This window comes from Odocoileus virginianus, chromosome 1, assembly GCF_023699985.2.
Source record: "Odocoileus virginianus isolate 20LAN1187 ecotype Illinois chromosome 1, Ovbor_1.2, whole genome shotgun sequence".
In the NCBI taxonomy this organism is placed as follows: Eukaryota; Metazoa; Chordata; class Mammalia; order Artiodactyla; family Cervidae; genus Odocoileus; species Odocoileus virginianus.
The window spans coordinates 52,492,857-52,513,603 of NC_069674.1; the positions used below are offsets into that span (position 1 = coordinate 52,492,857).

A 20,747-nucleotide genomic window follows, 5' to 3' on the forward strand; every position below is an offset into this window, starting at 1 on the left:
TGATTTGTCTATTTAAATAAACTAAACAATGAATGAATGAATGATACACAGCAATAGTTTACCAGCTCTTGAAACTTAGGAGACTGGGCTAAATATTTTTTTCAGAAATGTTTAAAAAAGGGAATAAGTTTTTAGTGACTATCCAGATTATTTAACTTACATGTAAAACATTCCTTTAAAAAAAGAATTGGAAAAATTAGCTATCTCCTAATAGTTACACATTACTTTGACTACTATGATTTATTATATTAAAAGAACACCTTGAAACTGTCCACAATTTAAAGATTATTAATCATATTGTTAATTTACTTAAGATGGTTTAATACTTAATGCATAGCACTAGTTAGCTGAGCACTTAATATTAAAGAAAAGCTAAAATTATTTCAAGGTTATTAACTTTTGTTTGTTTCCAGTGGGGTATTCTGCATATTTTAGACCAATTCCAGATACATCTCTTAGATTTTACATTCCAAAAGGACAGGCAAAGCTTGTCTATCTAAGCTTTCTTTATTCAGATTGTAGCAAGACATAAAATGAATGAGTCTGCTTGAACATGAAAAATAGAGATTTAATGCTAAAGGCTTCTTGATAATGATTCACCTGAAGTTTAGCAGCTCCTCCTTTGATAAGACCACAGATAATTTCTTCTACTCTTGATGGGTTCTTGATGTGAACTGAACTTTTCTGGATTTCTGGCATCTAAGAATCAAAGAAATGAATTAACTATTTTAAATTTCTTTTTCCCCAGGTTTCTTTGATACCAAGCAGAGTAATATAAAAAGCTTATATTATTTAAAGATGTAAAAATGTCGAGGCATTATTTTAAAAAAAGCAAACCACCATAACAAATTGCCATTTATATAGCCAAAAAATTTTAAAGCACATCAGTTATTTCCATCTAGAAGATTAAGACAAAACTACATTTTAAATACATTATCATAAAATGCAATTTTTCTAATTATAAAAGTCATGCATGTTCACAACAGAAAAAAACAGAAGTATAAAAAAGAAAAATTGCCTGTAATTCTACTGCCCAAAGCTAAACAAGTGTTTTAATGTTTTTCATTATTTTCAATTCTATGACTGCAACATGCATGTATATGCACATAGTTTATCTCATTCACTTTATATACTTTTGCATCTGGCTTTCTGAAATTAATATCAATGTATTTAATTTGAAAGGCTACTTTAAGATCTTTACTCCTTTATTGTACTATACCCCCCAAAACTTCATTAATCTTGACATAAATTTTACAATGGATTTATTCCAAATTAAGATTACTACTAAATATCAGGCCACCTGGGCTGAGGCTGCTACTTAGGCTGGTTTATGCAGGCTTTAGTTTTGCTCAACAGTTTAACGTTATGTAAATAGCTTATTTTTTCTACCATATCACAGAGAGAATGAAACTGATCAGAGTAAAATTAGCACCAGCATGGTACTCTTATAGCACAAAGAGGACTGGGGGAAGGAAACTATGAATCATTTAATAGTCAGCTCCAAGTAAAAAAAGACAATAACTGAACCTCAAATTAAGATTCTACAGTGGCTTGTATCCAGTAAACTTTATTTTATATTCTATTATTATATGTGTGTTATCTTCAATATTAACATATTTCATGTGTGTTATGGACACAGTTATGAAAAATTCCCCAGGCCTTGTATCTCTGCTATAAGAGAATCTGACCAGGTAAATCTGTCAGGTCCCATGCTGTCCCTATATAATGGACAAAATCAGATAATCAGAAAAAAGTTAACATGTCTTCCTGAGATTGGAGGATGAATACAGAAGTGGACAGGAAACAGAAGTAGGAACATTAAATTTTTCTCCATGAATGAAAGACCTGAATTTATAATACACTTAATTTCAAAAAGCCATATTTTTTAAATAGGGTAGGGGGATAACCTGCAATACAATTAACCTTCATACAGTGATCCTTTTAACTTAAATGGGCTTTAAGGTGTTTCAAAAGAAAAAAGGTTATTTAAATCATCTAAATAAACACAAGGAGATCAAACCAGTCAATCCTAAAGGAAATCTGTCCTGAATATTCATTGGAAGGACTGATGCTGAAACTGAAACTCCAAAATTTTGGCCACCTGATGCGAAGAACTAACTCCTTGGAAAAGACCCTGATGCTGGGAAAGACTGAAGTCAGGAGGAGGAGGAGACAACAGAGGATGAAATGGTTAGATGGCATCACCGACTCGATGGACATGAGTCTGAGCAAGCTCCGGGAGCTGGTGATGGACAGGGAAGCCTGGTGTGCTGCAGTTCATGAGGCTGCAAAGAGTTGGACACGACTGAGCTGAACTGAAATAAATCACTATTTATTTTATTGTGATTTTTTAAACAGATGAGAAAAATCAATAGGCACTTGCTCCTATATTCCTTTTTTTTCATTCACTAACACCCACTATTTGTTTTATAAATACTTACCATGTGTCTACTTTGTCAGACATAAGAAGCTAGGGATACGATGCTCATACTGTTTTCCTGTTGAATTTTAGGAATTACTGCTGTCACTTCTGATGCTCCCTTACAAATACCTTAGCAAGTAAATTGATCCCCTAATCAAATTCTGCTCTTACATCTGCCTTAACTGGCAGATGCATAATAAACAGCATATGCTTTATTCAATAACTAACCCATTACTGAAAGCAACAGAGGGTATATGTCACTTACTCTATTTTCACCCAAAAAAATGAGACATTTTGTTTTAGTATGTCCATGCTAAGGAAGATGTCCTGCCTCAAGCAAATCACATCCTACAATACATTTGATTTTAAAAAGCCATATTTAAACTTCTCATTAGGCTGGTTTCTGCTAGGCTATCAACTATTAGATTGGTTTATTTTACAGTGAAAATAAAGAGAACCAGTGGCTAGAGGCGTTCATATTCCTGCTTCTGCACAACATATAACCATTCATTTTCAGTAGTAGTGAACACCCAAACAGTACCACAGTGAAATAAGAGTGATAAAGACAGATGAAAGGGCAGCTACTGTTCCCAGAGAACACAAGAGGGGTGAGGACACAGGTGTAAGAAATATAAAAATTATATTTGCCTTGGATTATACAGTAAAATACCATATCTCCCCTTTTCACAGTACACATATATTACTGAAGTATATGATGAATACTTCTCAAAAACTTGAGACATTAGACATCTAGACATTTTACTCAAATATTTTAGAATACAGCCTAAGAAATAGAATTTACTGTATGAAATATATCAGTGAATGTCAGAGTATCAGAACATTATGAAGCAGACTACAGGAGTATGCACTTCATCACACGTCACATACTTCTGTTAGCCCCTCAAATCCCTCCCTCACAGTCCTCTTGGACACAATACACCCACCTGTTTGGTGGTACATAAAATAATGATACTTGAAATTTGAAGGGCAAGTTATTTTAAATTGTTTGAAAACTTCCCAGTTTGATTATAATACAATGCTATGAAAAATAATAAGAGACTAAAAATTTCCATCATTTATGACCAAAAGAAAACAAATTCATTTTATAAGGTCATAATGTAAAATGCTGGAGAAGGAGCAAAGCTTTCCTGACAAGAATCAGGGTATTCTGGCTGACGAGAGCCTAAGCTGAATCAATGCTAAAGATAACTAAGGAAAACCTAAAATATACTTATTCTGGCTAATCTTAAATATACTGTACTTGTACAGATGAAATGACCTCCTAATTACTAGTCTACTTCCACATTCAGAAGGCATGATTTCTAAAGAAATTGATTTCAAAGTTATACAGTTTTGTTTACAGTACTTGTGAGCAAATAATGTGATTATTTGATTAGATTATTTGATATTATCTTGTGGGTATACTGAGACAATATACTGCCTGGTAGTCACAGAACTGTCCTAATGATGTCTACCTGTGTATTTCTAAACATAGCTCACATAACAATAAGTTTCAATTACTTAAGAACCTCTGTCTGAAGCTCTCAGTGGAAATATTTTTCTTTTGTTTTCCAATGGTCAAATATAGTACAAACAGAAGTCTTTATTACGGGTACAAAGGAGTGGGCAGTACAATTTTTGTGTGACGACATAAAAAGTATAGATTTTTAAAGCCACCTATGCAGACTGGTACATTTTTTTCATTGACACACCTAGATGATTCTTGCTTTATTTTGAAGATTAAGCACTGCTAAATTTGACTGATAGCCATCTCTCCTGCCTACCACATATCTGGACTGTCTCCACATTAAAGTAGTGTAGGCGAGATTCTTCCCTTCATTTACCATATAGTCATTACGTGTAAGGCATTCTTAAGCAGCCCTGTAAGAGATACAGGAGTTTGAGTGAGATATACATCTTATACTCAAATGCATCTTCTCTACCATGGACGGTAATACAAGTAATCCAAATAATAAAAACATTGTCAAGATGTCCGTATACAATACAAGAGAAACAGGAGAAACTAAGATTACTTCTGCTGGGGTCAAAGGAGGGAGACCCATGGAGCTGGGCTTCTGGAGAGAAGCAGGACTTGGGTGTGCTGAGATGGGAGGAGTCAAAGTACAGGGTCTAATGTGGGAAAAGGACAAATTGCTCTGTTTTTCTAGAACTTGAGGGTACAGCTGGCAACTTAAAAAGACGTTATCAGTTTTTTAGAAGAGCACACCAAAGGTAAAAAGTATACAAATTCAGACTGTAATAAAAATTATTTAAACATGTATCATCTCAAAAGGCTTGTTTTCCTCCCACAGTGCTTTGTAAGTTAACGGCACTGCTGGGCTATGCTGTGCTGTGCCTAGCCTCTCACTTGCGCTCCACTCTGCAACCCCGTGGGCCGTAGCCCGCCAGGCTCCTCTGTCCATGGGGATTCGCCAGGCAAGAATACTGGAGTGGGTTACCATGCCCTCCTCCAGGGGATCTTCCTGACCCAGGAATCGAACTGGGGTCTCCTGCATTGCAGGTGGATTCTTTACCAGCTGAGCTGGTATCAGGGAAGGTATCAGGGAAGCCCCAACTACACTGCAACTTGCTTCTAAAGGAGACACATGGTAGAAGGTTCTAGGACCCTGGCAACAACAAATTATACGGTAGGATTTTTTATATCACTTGTATTCATTTTCGGAAAAAAACAAAATCAACTCAAGCAAGAAAATGAGTTTAGACTGACTTAATTCAGAGATATTTATGCTCAGTATCAATAAATCAAATGCCAATCATGCAATGGATGCAAAGGTCATGTTCAAGTATTAGACTGAACCATATAAAACTGCCAACATTGGACTGTTATTTCATGTATTAAAGAATCATCAATTTCATATGCTTCATCCTAAGAGCTCTAAGTACACTGCTGACAAGCTTAATCAGCACTCTGAGTAAATTTTAACCTCCCATCACACATTGGATGAGGAAAGTTAAATGAAACAAGAGATTTACTAATGGTGACACAAAGCTGCTTGCATGCTAAGTTCTGGTTTATAGGTTCAAACCAAAAAAAGAAAATTAGAAAGAAAAAGCATGAAAAAATAGAGAAAAGGAAGAACAAAAAGAACAGAAAGAGAAAATAGAAGGAGATAATGGGGCAGCTGTCCTCTTTAAAAGAGAGAAAGAAATAGTGATTTTTAAAATTTTGTGACTGAATAAGGATGGACATAATTTCCCCCACATTTACAAATAAATCCTACTTACATAAAACACTAATGTAGGAGGATTGACATTCACTGGGTGCATACCATGTGCTTTTAAGTACTTTATATAGATACTTTTTCATTAAATATGTATGAGTACATTTCAATTATAAGATGAATAAGGTCAAAGGATATAATGTATAACCTGGTGATTATTATTATTATAAAATTGAAATTTACTCCAAAGGTAGATCTCAAATATTCTCCGAAAAAAAAAAAAAGGTATGTTTGTGAGGTCATGGATACAGTAACTAAAGGGGGTAAACTTTCACAATGTATACTCATATCAAATAATCACATTGGACACTTTAAATATCTTATAATTTTATTGGTTAATTACATCTTAATAAAGCTGGGAAAAGATATGAATAAGGACAATAGGAGGCTGGAGGTTTCATGTGCATTTCTTAAAGGTGAGATGGTTGCCTTCATTCAAGGATGTCACTGCTAATAAGGACTGAGTTAAGATCTGAAGCCACTTCTGAAGTCAAAGCCTGTATTTTCCCTACCTCATCCTAATGTCTATAATGCAATGAAAGCTACTGATGTTCAAAAAGTTTTTAAAAATTAGTTAAATACTTGTCATTTTAATTCAGAGGCCTAAGATAAAAGATCTCATGTTGTATGATGTAACTGTGCTGTTACTGAGCAAGGAAAATTTAGCACAAAAAAGGAATGGGGTAATCATTTTATCTGCTGAAAAACATTTTAATGCACATTATATTTCAAGCAAAAAAAATTCCAAGGAAATTCAATTCAACAAGTATTTGAAGTTCTGTTGTGTGTCTAACATTGTGAAGAAAGATCTGTGTAAAGTTACAGTCCCTTAATTAATTATCTGATTAAAGACAGAGGTAAAAGTGGTGCAGAGTCACCATTAATAAATGGAACTGGAAATAGTCAAATACCCACCATTTTCACCTGTACAGCAGAATCTTGATTAAGCATTTCTTGATTATCCAATCTTCTGGATTTTCCCAGGTGATGTCACAGTAAAAGAGAGAGAAAAAAGGTACATGTGACACACGGACATTTCAGGCTCTTCCTGTATGTTAATTAATACACTTTTGGTTTGACTGAAATACTAAGTTACTGAAGGCAGCTTTTTTCTTTCCTAAGAAGCTCAGCAAAGATTTTACTCTATCTCACAAAGTTTTGGGCTAAAAATTTTGTACGGAGAACTTGCAGCTCTCCTATAAGAACTTATATGGTTTAATAAGATTTGAATAAAGAGTTAAAGTGAAGTATATATTTGGAAAAAAATGTTTTATTGCATGAGCACTTTATCAACATCTTCTCTACATGTAAGGATGAAGTTTGTGGGAAAATCATGCATTATTAATCCTGAATCAGTGAGGAAATATACAAACAGAATGTAAGGAGAAACATAATCCACAGAAGTCAGATTTATTCTTCAACTTTTTCATATGAAAATCTTTAATTTTGTGAAATGCTGTGACTAAGATTTGACTTGTGTTTGAATCTAGCATAGTATCTGGCACAAAATAGGTAAGTGATAGTGTTTAACTGAATGATGATTTAAGGGTTTTGGGTAAGACATCTTATTATACTAAGTTTCATTTTTGCAGTATAAATCTTAAGGAAAATTATTTATTTTTGTTCCTCAAATGACTCTACTTTCACTTTATTCTAGGTAAGCAAAATTTTATAATGAAAGCACTATTTAAACAGGGTAAGTTAGCTGAGAGGAAAAAACTGACTTTTTCTTAGACTCTGGTAACAGAAGTTGAACATTAGATGAATGTTCTTTATAATTAAAACGTGTAGCACATATAAAAAAATTCTCAAATTCTAAAACCCTTTCCCTATTCCACTTAAAGTACATAAAATTGGGAAATATCTTACTTGAAAAAGTGTTTCCCACCCCTCTCAGAAGGGCTGCTAGTAGGTTGATGATCTTATAATTGATGGCATCTTAGAGTTGATAAATAATACTTAAATAGTAGGATACCTTCATTTTTTCACATGTGAAAAATATTGTCATTGAAATTGCCTGGCAAGTCTGTTTCTTCATTTACGGAATCCAAAATATAAACTATGAAATGCTTATGGCTTTTCTTCAATGTTTAATATCTGAAAAGGGTTTCTAGATTTCTCAGAAGGCACTATTTAAATAAAACCATTTTATTAGCTTGAAAAAGAAGAAAGAGAAGGTGAAAAAAGTACAGTGAAGCTTTTTTTTAAAAAAATCACATAGTCTGACACATTTGAAAAACCTAAAAGAAACAATTCAAGCAGTGAAGAATACATTTTACTATCTGGGAATCTAAAATATTTGGTTAGGTGTAGCCCAGCAGACCCAGTTCCTCTCCACTCTCCACCCTCAACTATGGCTCTTTTGGGAGCTTTCATTCATGTTCAGTAGGAAAGGAAAGGGGAAAAAAAAAAAAAGCCAGTGTCAGTAGGTAAAAGAGTTAATCATCTTTCTCATGATCTCCATTAATTTTATTTAAACAAAATACAAATTAAACAAAGAGTGATCAGAAATTTGATTTGATAATAAGTAAAGGCCAACTTTAGGACGAAGCAAACCTAAATAGCTTACTAGATATTACATAAATCTCAAGTGACAATATTTCATTCTTCCTAGTCCTCAATGGCAATCTGACCAGAATTTATTCTTTTTTTTTCAGAATTTATTCTTATTCAAAGATAATCTCACACAAGTGATACTACAGTCCTAATAGAAAAATCACTATCATTACAGAAGTGTACCAACTAAGGTATAAATGTCAGCATTCTGGCAGTACTCTAAGGAAGACACTGAAAAATAGGGCAGAGTATTTTTAAACCAATAGGCTTGTAAACCTATACTTGGTGTATAAAGTTCTGGCTTACTTTGCCAGCAGTCATCTCTTGCAGATGCTTCAAGAGAAGAGTTGCTGAAAAAAACAAAGCGAGTGCAGAAGACTTGTTCAAATATAGAAAATATTACCCTTGAACTATGAACTCCTAAGAAAGTTTTGAAGTTTCAAAGTATTTGGAATCTTTAAATGTGGACTGGAAAATGTGGATACTGGAAAAAAAATTACTTTGTGTTCTTTTGCTATGAGCTTGAGGTCTCTACTGTAACAGTGTTCGTTACAAGGAATATGTAGGACAAGGCTAAAGACTGAAGCGAGAGGTAAGAAGAACTTCACTTGAATAGCATAAACTTGAGAACTGACAAGTTTTAGCTATTGTGGTATTTCATTCTGAGATGATTATTTTTACCCCTTGAAATTATTTATACATCAATGAAAATTTCTGTATCAAGTGAAAAATTTGATTTGCCTTTATACAGTTTTAAAGTATCTATCTGAATGCAAATTGAATACTTTTAAAGGCCCTTTTGACTGTCTTATAGGAAAGTGAAAAAATATTAAAATTTATTGATATTATTAGCTTAAAAAGCTGTGATTCTGCTTTAAGTATGCTACTTTCAGAAACATTTAAACTATACAATAAAGTAATGAAATTTTGAATGATAAACTGTATACTACTTATATTAAGGTATGTATTACTACAATATGGACAGGGTATCAGCAACAGTCCTAAAAATCTTACTGCATATCTCTGGCAACATACATTACTTGTCCTAAGCTTGGGTTTTTAGTAACACTTAGGGTGATCAGCACATGGAAGATCGAACTATAAATTTATTATTTGTAAAACATTATAAAATCAGTTTCTTGGAGGGCATTTAAAGAATTCTCCCTGATTAGATTTTCAAGGCAGCAGGAAAAAAAAATAGCAACAACAAAAAGTACAAACTGGAAAGTGAAACTGTCTCTTGATACAAACATAAAACAAAATGAAAGTGAATAGCAAAAGGTAGGAGAGTAAAAGAAGGTGGTAGAAGAAAACAGATTTCAAAGGTTATTTAAAAATCAGAAATTTGTGCCAATTTTCTTAAATGGCAAAATGTGGCTTCTCAGAATTTTATAGATACTTATGAAAATACACAATTTCAGAGCTTAGAATTTCTTCATCTATCCTCCACACCTCCTCTGCCCTACTGCCTAATAGTGTTTTTCAAGATAAGAAAACCAAGGCACAGGGAAAATAGATAATTTATACTGATTACCCTGAGAATACTTTTGAGTTACTCTGTCCTTCAATTTGTCCTACAACAACAGCATAGGTAGTAAACAATATCCAGAGGTGTAGGGCTTGGATACAGGCTGCCAATAAAAACCAAGTAAACCACCTTTAAGAAATGATCTGCTGCATTAGCTAACTATAAAAAATAAGGCAAATTCAATTATTTAAATCTCAGTTAACCACAACATTCTAGGCTGTTATAGTAATACATATGTTTGAATCGATGGTAATGTGTATGTTTGAATCTTAATTTTCATCATATGGTGTTTTATAATCCTTTATAATCCAGCTTTTATCAATTTATAAAACATAACTATTATAAATCCATTCCATGATATCCTGGATAAAGCTTATAGGCACAAAATAAAAATTAATTATCTTTATTAATAGCAATAATAAAAAGTTCCTGATCCTAGGTACACAAATCATGTGGCTATCAGCAAAACTGAGTCACACAACAACTAAATGAACAACAAGATTGGATTTTTTCTTCCCCTGAAAAGAGATTTCTGAGGGTACATGGCTTTTTCCTAACATCTACGTGTGAAACAAGAAGCTCTTAAAATTAGATCCTACAAATTAGCATTTCTGAGACCCAAGACACTGCAAGGTTTTCCATATATTCATATCTTTGCAAACTATAAAGACGTTTTGTGTTACATGGGATCATTCTATTTTAATTTACTTAATTTGGATTTTAAATGCCTAAAATTTCAACAAGACACAGAAACAAGTTAAGAATCAGATGAAGTTCAACAAGAGAAACTCACTGTTTATATGAACTTACCCTGAAGGTAACCGGACAAGCTACAGCAGCGAAAGAAAATTCTTCCTGTCTGAGGAGCACTAATATAGCACAAGGTGCAGCCGGGGGCGGTCCCAGCAGCCTCGGCTAACATGCTCCATGCAAAATCGGTCCTGTGACGCGTCACCACACAGGGCTTTATTATGCTCTGGTGACAGGCTTGCTAGCTCTGCACTCGTCACCAGTCAGTCTACAGAACTGGATCAGAGAAAACAATGTGGCAGTTAAGAAACAGAAGGTAAATCTGTACTATTAGAGCACTGCCAACTTGCTCTGCAAAGAAAAGAGGAACCTGAATAGTTTTCACACTTGAAAACACCCTCTTCCTCATTATGTGATTCAGTTGTCAGCTCACTTGTGTGTGTGCTTCTCCGTACGAATATGATATTTTAATACAAAGTGCAAAAGACGAGGTCCTGTTTGCCAGGGCTGGGGGGAGGGGAGAGCGGGGCGCTATTGCTCAACAGGTACAGAGTTTCAGTTTGGAAGATGAAGTGTTCTGGAGATGGATGGCAGCAGTGGTGGTGGTTTCATAACAATGTCAATACGCTTAATGCCACTGAACTGTACACGTAAAAACAGGTAAAATGGTAAACTCTGTCATGTGTATTTTACAGCTTTAAAAAGATTAGCTCATGTAAGACATGTAAAAAACAATATTTGCATTAAAGTGTGGTAAGTTGTTAACAATCTTCATTGCAGGGTAGTGGGATTTAAAGTGATTTTTATGTTTTTCTTCATATTTTCCTACACTGTAAATTTCAACAAGACAATGCACGGATCTATTAAAAAATCTGAACAGATTGAAAATTAATTTTTATGGTTGAAAAACTGAAAAAGCTCCCTTCCTGCTGGAAATGAAAGCAAACTGTTGTGAAGGTAAATATTTTTAACCTTTAAAGAGAAATCAGTCTTGTTTTTAACCTAAGTCGTAGGATTAAATATGCTAATACTGTGTGGCAGGGCCTGATAGATAAGTTGTTACTGGCTCTGGGAAGCTTTATCATGAGGGACAGGGCTACGCTACACTCATGTAAATAAATTTGTATACTAGCCTTTTCTTGTCTATACTCAAAGCAAACTGAACCAACATAACATTTCAGTAATCAGACTGTGAAGTAGCACTGTGCTACAAATGATACAAAAAATTTAAAAGTTGTTTTTAAAAAAGGCCACTAACAAATTACCCAAACTTGGTATCTACCAAATGTTAAAAATTTGGCATTACTACCTTATTTTAATAAGATGAGAAGACTGACAACATAATATTCCTCTTAGAGGAAAATCTTTTATATTCTAGTAATGGAGGCTCAGGACTTCCCTGATCGCTCAGTGGTAGAGAACCCGCCTGTCAATGCAGGAGACACAGGTTTGATCCCTGGGTCAGGCAGATCCCCTGGAGAAGGAAATGGCAACCCACACCCGTGTTCTTGCCTGGGAAGTCCCATGAACAGAGGAGCCTAGTGGGCTACAGTCCAAGTGGCTGCAGGAGTCAGACACAACCTAAGCGACTACACAACAACAATGGAGGCTCAAGGGCAACTAGGTGATCCATTCTGAAAACACCTCTGTACTGTGTATGGATGTGTTGACTAAACTGTCCTTTAATATATTAAAATGGTTAGCACTGACAAGAATTTTAAAGGTATCTTTTTGAAAGATCACTCCAGAACATCCCACCCTCGCCTTCTCCTAGGGTGAAACAGATCACCAGCCCAGGCTGGATGCATGAGACAGGTGCTCAGGGCTGGTGCACTGTGAAGACCCAGAGGGATGGGATGGGGAGGGAGGCGGGAGGGGGGATCGGGATGAGGAACACATGTAAATCCATGGCTGATTCATGTCAATGTATGGCAAAAACCACTACAATACTGTAAAGTAATTAGCCTCCAACTAATAAAAATAAATGGAAAAATTAAAAAATTAAAAGTAAAAAAAAATAAAAGATCACTCCAGATGAATCTTCTCTAAGGAAAACAATAAAAAATGGTGGAGTTGAAAAGGAATTTAGAAATACTATTAAGAGCTTTAGAAATACACATTCCCTTTGACAGACCAATTTTATGTCCTAAGGACTTTACCCTAAGGAAATAGGGCAGTATATGAAGATTTAGTTGTAAGGATATGTATGGCAGAGTTGCTTGATAATACTGGGAAAGTGTAAACACCCTAAATGCCCAGTATCTAAATGTTTATTGACACAAGGGAGGTGAATAAATTGTGGAATACACATAAAAATTATACAGTTCTCAAAGATGATTACTATAAACAGTTACAATCTACTGTATGTTTACTGAGTGCCAGACACTTTGAAGCACTTGACATACCTCGTCTCATCTCATCTCATAACCCGAGAAGGTGTGTGCTACTATTATCCTCATAGCTGGCAAATGGCAGAAATGGACTCAAACTCAGGCTTCTGTGACTTCAGAACCCATGCCTGTAAATCAATATACAGTACTGCTCTGTGAGATCAATACTTACAGATACACTGAGATATACATGATCTATTATTGAGTGAAAGGAGTTATGAGAGTATCGAGAGCCAGAGTCCAATTTTGGGGGGAAAATCTTTAAATAAGCACAGGAAAGTCTAAAGTAGAACACACAAGACAGCATCAGTAATGGGAGCAAGGGGCCATTTTTATCTTCTGAGTTTTATAAAATAAATGAGTTCCTTGGGGGAAAATGGCTTATTAAAATGTTATAGTAGTTGAACCAATCATGTCCATAATCAGAAAAGAAAGTTTAAAAAAAAATCAGAACCAGTCAACATCACATGGATTGATTATTTTGAAGAATATTTCTAAAGCAGAGAATTCAGCCAGTTGACCCTAAAACAAAACAAAATACAGACGGCTAGTTTCTTATCAAGAGGGGTATTTTGGTCTCGAAGAGATAGAAGGCTTTGGCTCTGATGGTGTTCTGTCCTGTTACTCTAAGGAGAGTAGAGAAGAGACGAAATATGAGTATTGATTCCTGACCATATGTAGGAGATAATGTTTGCCTTTGAATTCCATCCAGTAAGTGAGTATACACCATGGGGATGGGATTGTATGTCTGGTGAGGTGTCCATCTATGTCTAAAAAAACAATTTATATACCTTAATTTAAAAATAATTTACTGCTAAAAAGTGCTAATCACCTGAGCCTCCAGCCAAGTCAGAATTTTTTTGCAATAGTAACATCAAAGATCCCTGATTACAGACCACAACAGATATGGTAACAATGAAAAAGTTTGAAACACTGCAAGAACTACCAAAATGTGAGACATTGCATGAGTAAATGCTGTTGGGAAAATGGTGCCAACAGACTTGTTTGATGCAGAATTGCCAAAAAACTTGAATTTGTAAAAAATGCAATATGTAAAGTGCAGTAAAACGAGGTATGCCTGTGTAATTTAATCAGTAAAACCCTAAGAGAAAGATAATACTTCCCTTTTCATTATAGATAAGGAATCTAAGGTCTGGGAGAAGTCATTTATTACTTACATACACGAGCTGGAAGACTTTTTTTTCTTACTACATCAGCACTGTCTCTAGGCAATAATATAAGCATAACACTTACATTAGAGGACTAAAGATGTGTATCAATAAGAACAATGTTTTGAAAATCGCCAGGAAAAACGAAGAAGGACAGATGCAAAATACTGAATGAAAGAAAATGAATTTTGTTTCAAATAGCTCTAGGATCTTTTTTTTTTTTTTTGAGAGGAGATTTAACAGATCCAGGAAGAAGTCATATAGAAGTCATAAAGGCAGACTCTTTTAACAGCACACAGTGGACTTTCATCTCTGGACACAATGACTGGGCCTTGTTGCCTGGGAGTTTCTTTATTCACTGTCATAGAAACAGTAATTACTCATACCACTCCTAATGAAACTCTAAACCTGAAACTGATATATCAAAGAGCAAAGGATCATGCAGGAGTCAAATATTTGGCAGATTTTTCTCTCCTTATAACACTGAAACTGGCTGTCTTTATCACTATAGAAAGGGATATTCATTTGTACTTCTGAATAACTTGTTACAATGTTTAGATGTTGTCAATTTTCAATTAACTTGAAAAGGTAAAAATGATCACTTCATACTTTGCCATCAAAAGTTTTGAAATAATAAAAAAACAAAGTCCAGAGAAAATCTATCCATTTAAATCTTAATAACTTATTAATTGATTTTGTTTTTAATCTTTGGTCAGGGAGTAAAGAGAATAAAGATATTGCATTAATTAACAGTTGTATATGAAAAAAACCACTTCATAATCCCACATAAAACTTGTAGTATACAGTTATTTCTCAATAATCCAGCCTATGACTTAACTACAGTTTATCATAATCCAATTATCATTCCTCTATGTAAAGTAATTTTAAACTTCAACCTGAACTTGACTGACACCCTAGGAAGTTATTCCAAACCAAGCAATAAAGTCATATAAGGAAGACAATTCATAGATGAGATGTAATCCTCTCTATAAGGACTCTTGGAAAACTTGTTCCTGCTAATTGTTGTATGATGTAAACAGCAAGACCATTTTTTTAAACATGCAAAACACCTGTCTAGGCATCTGACTTCTATCAAAACTTCTCTGAAAAAAAAAAAGTCAACTAACTTCAACAGTGTGACTGTCAAAATAAAACTGAAATAAATGATATAAATGTTTATATGAATATGGTTTAAAATATTTAATGAGCAAAAACAGAGCTGAAAATAATGAACTATTACATGCTGGGAAAATGAACAGTAAATAAAGATTTTCCTGTAAGTTTTTTTCTCATTTAAAGTAATTTCAAAAACATATCCTATTTGGTGACTGTTAGGACAGTTTATTGCTGCATTTATGAATTTTCACACATATACACAAACTGAGGAAAACCTATGGGTCTGGTCTCAATGCATTTCTTAAAAACTCTATGCAACAATCTAGGATTGAGTAACTTAATTTTCAGAAACTCAAATGAAGTTCTTGAACATAGTCTATATCTTTTTATTTTTTCACTTAAAAAGTAATAAATTCTGTAAACTCCTTTAGAGGAAATGACATTTATGTTGTAATAAGTAGGTCAAGTTCAAGAAAACTGGGTGTAAGACAATACCATAAATGAAGGAAGTCTTTCTTCCTTCCTCTCCTCTCAAATGTACTACTAATAGTAGTAATTATTCAATATGCTCAGCACTGAAATTGATGTCCCTGTTTTATTATGTCTAAATTTCTGCGCCTGAAATATAACAGCAAGAAAAACTTTTGTTTTAATTTTGGACTCTTTCCACATCACACAGTTGGTATTCTATATGTTGAAAGGAAAGAGCATTGCTTGGGATTACTAGTTTGGTATGGGTTATATTAAAAGTGGTAAGAAACAGTTATGCCACTAATGGCTTTTGTTATTGGTGTATTATATCCAGTACACCTAAAGGAGAATACAAAGACTGAACTTACTATCCCTTCTTTTAGCTATGTTAAACAAACTCATTTAAAAAGTAAAAAGGTAAGAAAACAGTGAAGAAAATTATTGAAAGAGATTCAAGTTTATAAACTAATAACTTATAACAAAGAATTATTTAAAATTAAATGGATGATATCAGTGGTTGATAACCTGAGTTTTTAGAAGTGTATAAGTAGAAGAAAACAAAATATAACCCCTTCAAAACTTCTTTGAATAGTTAGTAACTCAACACAGCAAACCAAAGAACTTAATCTTAGAATTTTGACAACATGTGTGTGCTCAGTCGCTCAGTCATGCCTGACTTTTGCAACGCCATGGACTGCAGTCCCACAGGCTCCTCTGTGCATGGAATTCTCCAGGCAAGAATACTGGAGTGGGTTGCTTTCTCCTACTCCAGGGGATCTTCCCAGCCTAGGGATCAAACCTGCATCTCCTGTGTTGGCAGGCAAATTCTTTACCACTGCACCACCTGGGAAGCCTCTTGATAATATATATTACATTCAATAATGAAATATGTGACACGAAACCAAACTTATGGTTGTCAAAGGGGAAACGGATGGGAGAAGGGATAAATCAGAAGTTTGGGAGTAGCAGAAAAGCCACTACGTATAAAATAAACAAGGTCCTACTGTATAGTACAGGGAACTATATTCAGTATCTTGTAATTAACTGTAACAGAAAAGAATCTGAAAAAGGATATCTATAAAAATATATCTGAATCATCTAGCTGTACATGAGAAACTAACAGGTTAGTTTATGTGTTAAATTAATTACACAATAACACATTAAAGTCAGCTATACTTTAACAAACCAAACCAAACCAAAACAAAACAAAACAAACAGTGGAACACTTGCTCATTAGAACTTATAAAAATAAGTTTGGTAGAAAATGGCCTGTAAAAAGCTTTGTGGTCAGTTTTGTATTTTTGAGCTCTTTCAAACTTTAACAGATAGCGCCATGCTAGATAAACTATAACACGTGAAATAACTATCCAATTTCTTTTCTGAACTAACTAGTATAAAACTCTAAGACAAAAGTCTCTCAAAAAGAGACAGAAAGAGAAAACATACCTAATTTCACTTTGAATAAACATATAAAAGTTTAAATAATAAACCAGTAACAAACTAAATTTAATATAATAACCATCTAACATGACTGAACCAAATATATTCCAAAAATCAATTAATAGTTATCAAAGAGAAATGACAGGGTCACAAATGACTATATACTCTTGGTATTTTCTAAATTTTCTGTAATGAATAATATACTTAGAAGAAAATAAAGATTTTTTAAAACATATATTCCAAAATAAAAGAAAATGTATATAATGTTACTATACACCTCTGTAGAAGCAATGGGCAGTATATGTTAAGTCATATTTATGAAGTGAAATGAAAATTATCTATTGGGACAAAATCATAATACTTTACTATTTTTTCTGCAGTAGCCTTCCTCATTCTATGACTGGGAGGATAAACTAGTGAGTAAGCTATACAAACTAAACAATAGGCTATATTTTCCTACCCTGGCTATAAAATGAAGTCATAACGTGTAAACGAGGAGTTATGTGCAAATTAAGGTCAGTAAAACATTCTATAAGGAATTAGTCCAAAGGTATGAAAAGGAGGGTCATATTTAGCTACTCAAAAATGGAAGTGAAATTAAAAAAAAAAACTGGAAAAATGTATTTCTAACATACTCTCGTGGCCAAAAGCATTTTATAAAAATTCTTGCAAATCAAGACAAAGAACTGATGATTCAGCAAAGAAAAAAATAAATGGTCAATTATTTTAAAGGTTCAACTTCAAAAGCAATAGAAACATTTTTTTTAAAAAGCTATCATTTGGCAAAGATGAGGAAAAAAATGATACCTACTTCCAGGAAAACATGGAGCTAGGTACTTAGATATACTGCTGGTGAAAGTATAAATTGGTACAACATTTCCAGAGGGTAACCTGGCAGCATATTCAAAAGGCTTTGCTCCAACAATTCCATTTAAACAAACAGACATGGACATGCATAGATGCTACAAGAATGTTCACTGATCCATTATTTATAATAATAGAAAATAAGAAACAAGCTAAATGCTCAACAATGAAGAACTTGCTAAATAATTGATGATATTCATATATGATATAATACCGAAGTAACATAAAATAGTTATTAAAATAAAGGTAAGTTTGTTATTAAGAAATAAATTAACAAGTGAATCATCTTTTAAAAAACAATGTTATATAGTATGATGGGAAAAATGATACTTAGCAGTTATATGCATAGAAAGAGAAAGGAGTACATTTACTAAAATACGGGCTTTACACCCCAGAATTTTAGAAACAAAAGCAAAAATAAATGGGACCTAATGAAACTTAAAAGCTTTTGCACAACAAAGGATACTATAAGTAAGGTGAAAAGACAGCCCTCAGATTGGGAGAAAATAATAGCAAATGAAGCAACAGACAAAGGATTAATCTCAAATATATACAAGCAACTCCTCCAGCTCAACTCCAGAAAAATAAATGACCCAATCAAAAAATGGGCCAAAGAACTAAACAGACATTTCTCCAAGGAAGACATACGGATGGCAAAAAAACACATGAAAAGATGCTCAACATCACTCATTATCAGAGAAATGCAAATCAAAACCACAATGAGGTACCATTATACACCAGTCAGGATGGCTGCTATCCAAAAGTCTACAAGCAATAAATGCTGGAGAGGGTGTGGAGAAAAGGGAACCCTCTTACACTGTTGGTGGGAATGCAAATTAGTACAGCCACTATGGAAAACAGTGTGGAGATTCCTTAAAAAGCTGGAAATAGATCTGCCATATGACCCAGCAATACCACTTCTAGGCATACACACTGAGGAAACCAGATCTGAAAGAGACACGTGCACCCCAATGTTCATCGCAGCACTGTTTATAATAGCCAGGTCATGGAAGCAACCTAGATGCCCATCAGCAGACGAATGGATGAGGAAGCTGTGGTACATATACACCATGGAATATTACTCAGCCATCAAAAAGAATTCGTTTGAATCAGTTCTAATGAGATGGGTGAAACTGGAACCCATTATACAGAGCGAAGTAAGCCAGAAAGATAAAGACCATTACAGTATACTAACACATATATATGGAATTTAGAAAGATGGTAACGATAACCTTACATGCAAAAAAAGAAAAAAGAGACTCAGATGTATAGAACAGACTTGTGGACTCTGTGGGAGAAGGCGAGGGCGGGATGTTTCAAGAGAACAGCATCGAAACATGTATATCTAGGGTGAAACAGATCACCAGCCCAGGTTGGATGCATGAGACAAGTGCTCAGGCCTGGTGCACTGGGAAGACCCAGAGGGATGGGGTGGAGAGGGAGGTGGGAGGGGGGACCGGGATGGGGAATACCTGTAAATCCATGGCTAATTCATTTCAATGTATGACAAAAACCACTGCAATGTTGTAAAGTAATTAGCCTCCAACAAATAAAAATAAATGGAAGAAAAAAAAAAAAAAGAAAATACGGGCTTTTTTGGTTGGTTAAAATTGCAGATTTTTTCCCTTCATCTAGATATACTAATTTTATATCAGCATATACTATCTCAGAAATAAAAAGAGGAAGAATCAATGGGAGATTAAGTATAAAATAGGCAAATCATTTTAAAATGGAGAAATTCCTTATAAAAAGCTTAATCATAATTCAGGTATTCACGAGTCAAGCATCAAAACTCCCCTAAAGCTGAATCAAGTGACTGGAGATCCACACATGGTGCAGACCCCCTGAGTTAATTAAGTCTGTTAACGATCAAGCTCTGTGCTCGCTGTAAGTACACTAGAGGGGACTCAAAAGCGAGTCAAATGCACGTGGCTTTATCCTTTATAATGACTCATGCTTCTTGTACATTACAGTGAAATTAACCGAAAATGCCACGAGGGTATGTGCCAATCCTCCACGTGTGCTTCCCAGGCCAGCTGAACCATCTACAAAGATGACAGCAGGAATGCAGATGAAAAGATGTTGCTCAAAATTTGGCATAATGCTGTATATCTCTCGTTCTTTTTAATATTTTTAACTCTGAGAAAGATGTATGACATGATAAAACCATTCAGTTTTTACCTCCAAATCTGAGGTCTCAAATAAAATACTGTTATCAAATAAAATTAGAGATAATTTTTAAATGCATTACTTAGTATGAACATACTATATGAAAACATCATGTCTAAAATAAGATGGGAAAAGAATAGCTTTGTTTATTTATAGAAGGAAGAAGATAGAAGAATTAACATTTACTGAGTAACTAGCATGTGGCAAACATAGTTTGGCACTACCTGGATATACAAGATAACAAGACAGTGCCAGACTAAGCCAAATGCAACGCAGTTTCTAATTAATTCCCAGTTCTAATGTTGGTGTAGTCCCTTTTTATCTTAGGGAACTTCAGTGGGTTTCTTCTTTGTAACATTTCACTATGCTATAAAGCTTGGCTAGGTTCTCAAGTTTTTCCTATCTCCCTGTATTAAAATTTATCAAGTGTCTCATTCCCTCTGAATGCTAAAAGTGTGACTGAGAGAAATTGAGATGAACAGACAAACTGTTTATGCGGGAAGACTGTATAATAACACAACTATTATTATTTTTGTTGATTGTGTTACTTTGAACCCAGACTCCTAGTAGGACATCTGAGGTAAGGTAAATGAGAAGGCTGTACCATGACAAGTCTTCAAAGAAGATAGA

General features: G+C 34.3%; 1 protein-coding gene and 1 long non-coding RNA gene across 7 annotated transcripts in view; one reads left to right on the forward strand and one right to left on the reverse strand.

The window, feature by feature from the left end:
* The window catches only part of NT5C3A (5'-nucleotidase, cytosolic IIIA), a 40,082-nt gene that overhangs the window by 8,405 nt on the left and 10,930 nt on the right, over window positions 1-20,747 (reverse strand). The window contains exons 1-3 of one of the 5 annotated variants that reach the window (XM_020886054.2): window positions 12,904-12,927; window positions 6,580-6,634; window positions 601-699 (exon numbers count right to left, since the gene is read on the reverse strand). In XM_020886054.2, the coding sequence (XP_020741713.1) occupies window positions 601-699; window positions 6,580-6,615 (135 nt within the window). In that variant the 5' untranslated portion in view covers window positions 6,616-6,634; window positions 12,904-12,927. Of the gene's footprint in view, window positions 1-600; window positions 700-6,579; window positions 6,635-10,558; window positions 10,647-12,903; window positions 12,928-20,747 lie in introns of those variants that run through there. The other 4 variants (XM_020886052.2, XM_020886053.2, XM_070468359.1 and 1 more) reach the window with 4 other exon arrangements.
* On the forward strand, window positions 694-20,648 carry LOC110132618 (uncharacterized). Of its 2 annotated transcripts, none has more exons than XR_002312532.2 (3): window positions 694-8,812; window positions 11,346-11,455; window positions 19,922-20,648. It is a non-coding gene; the product is annotated as an uncharacterized lncRNA (long non-coding RNA). The 2 variants fall into 2 exon arrangements; XR_011487934.1 differs by lacking the exon at window positions 694-8,812 and adding an exon at window positions 10,712-10,814.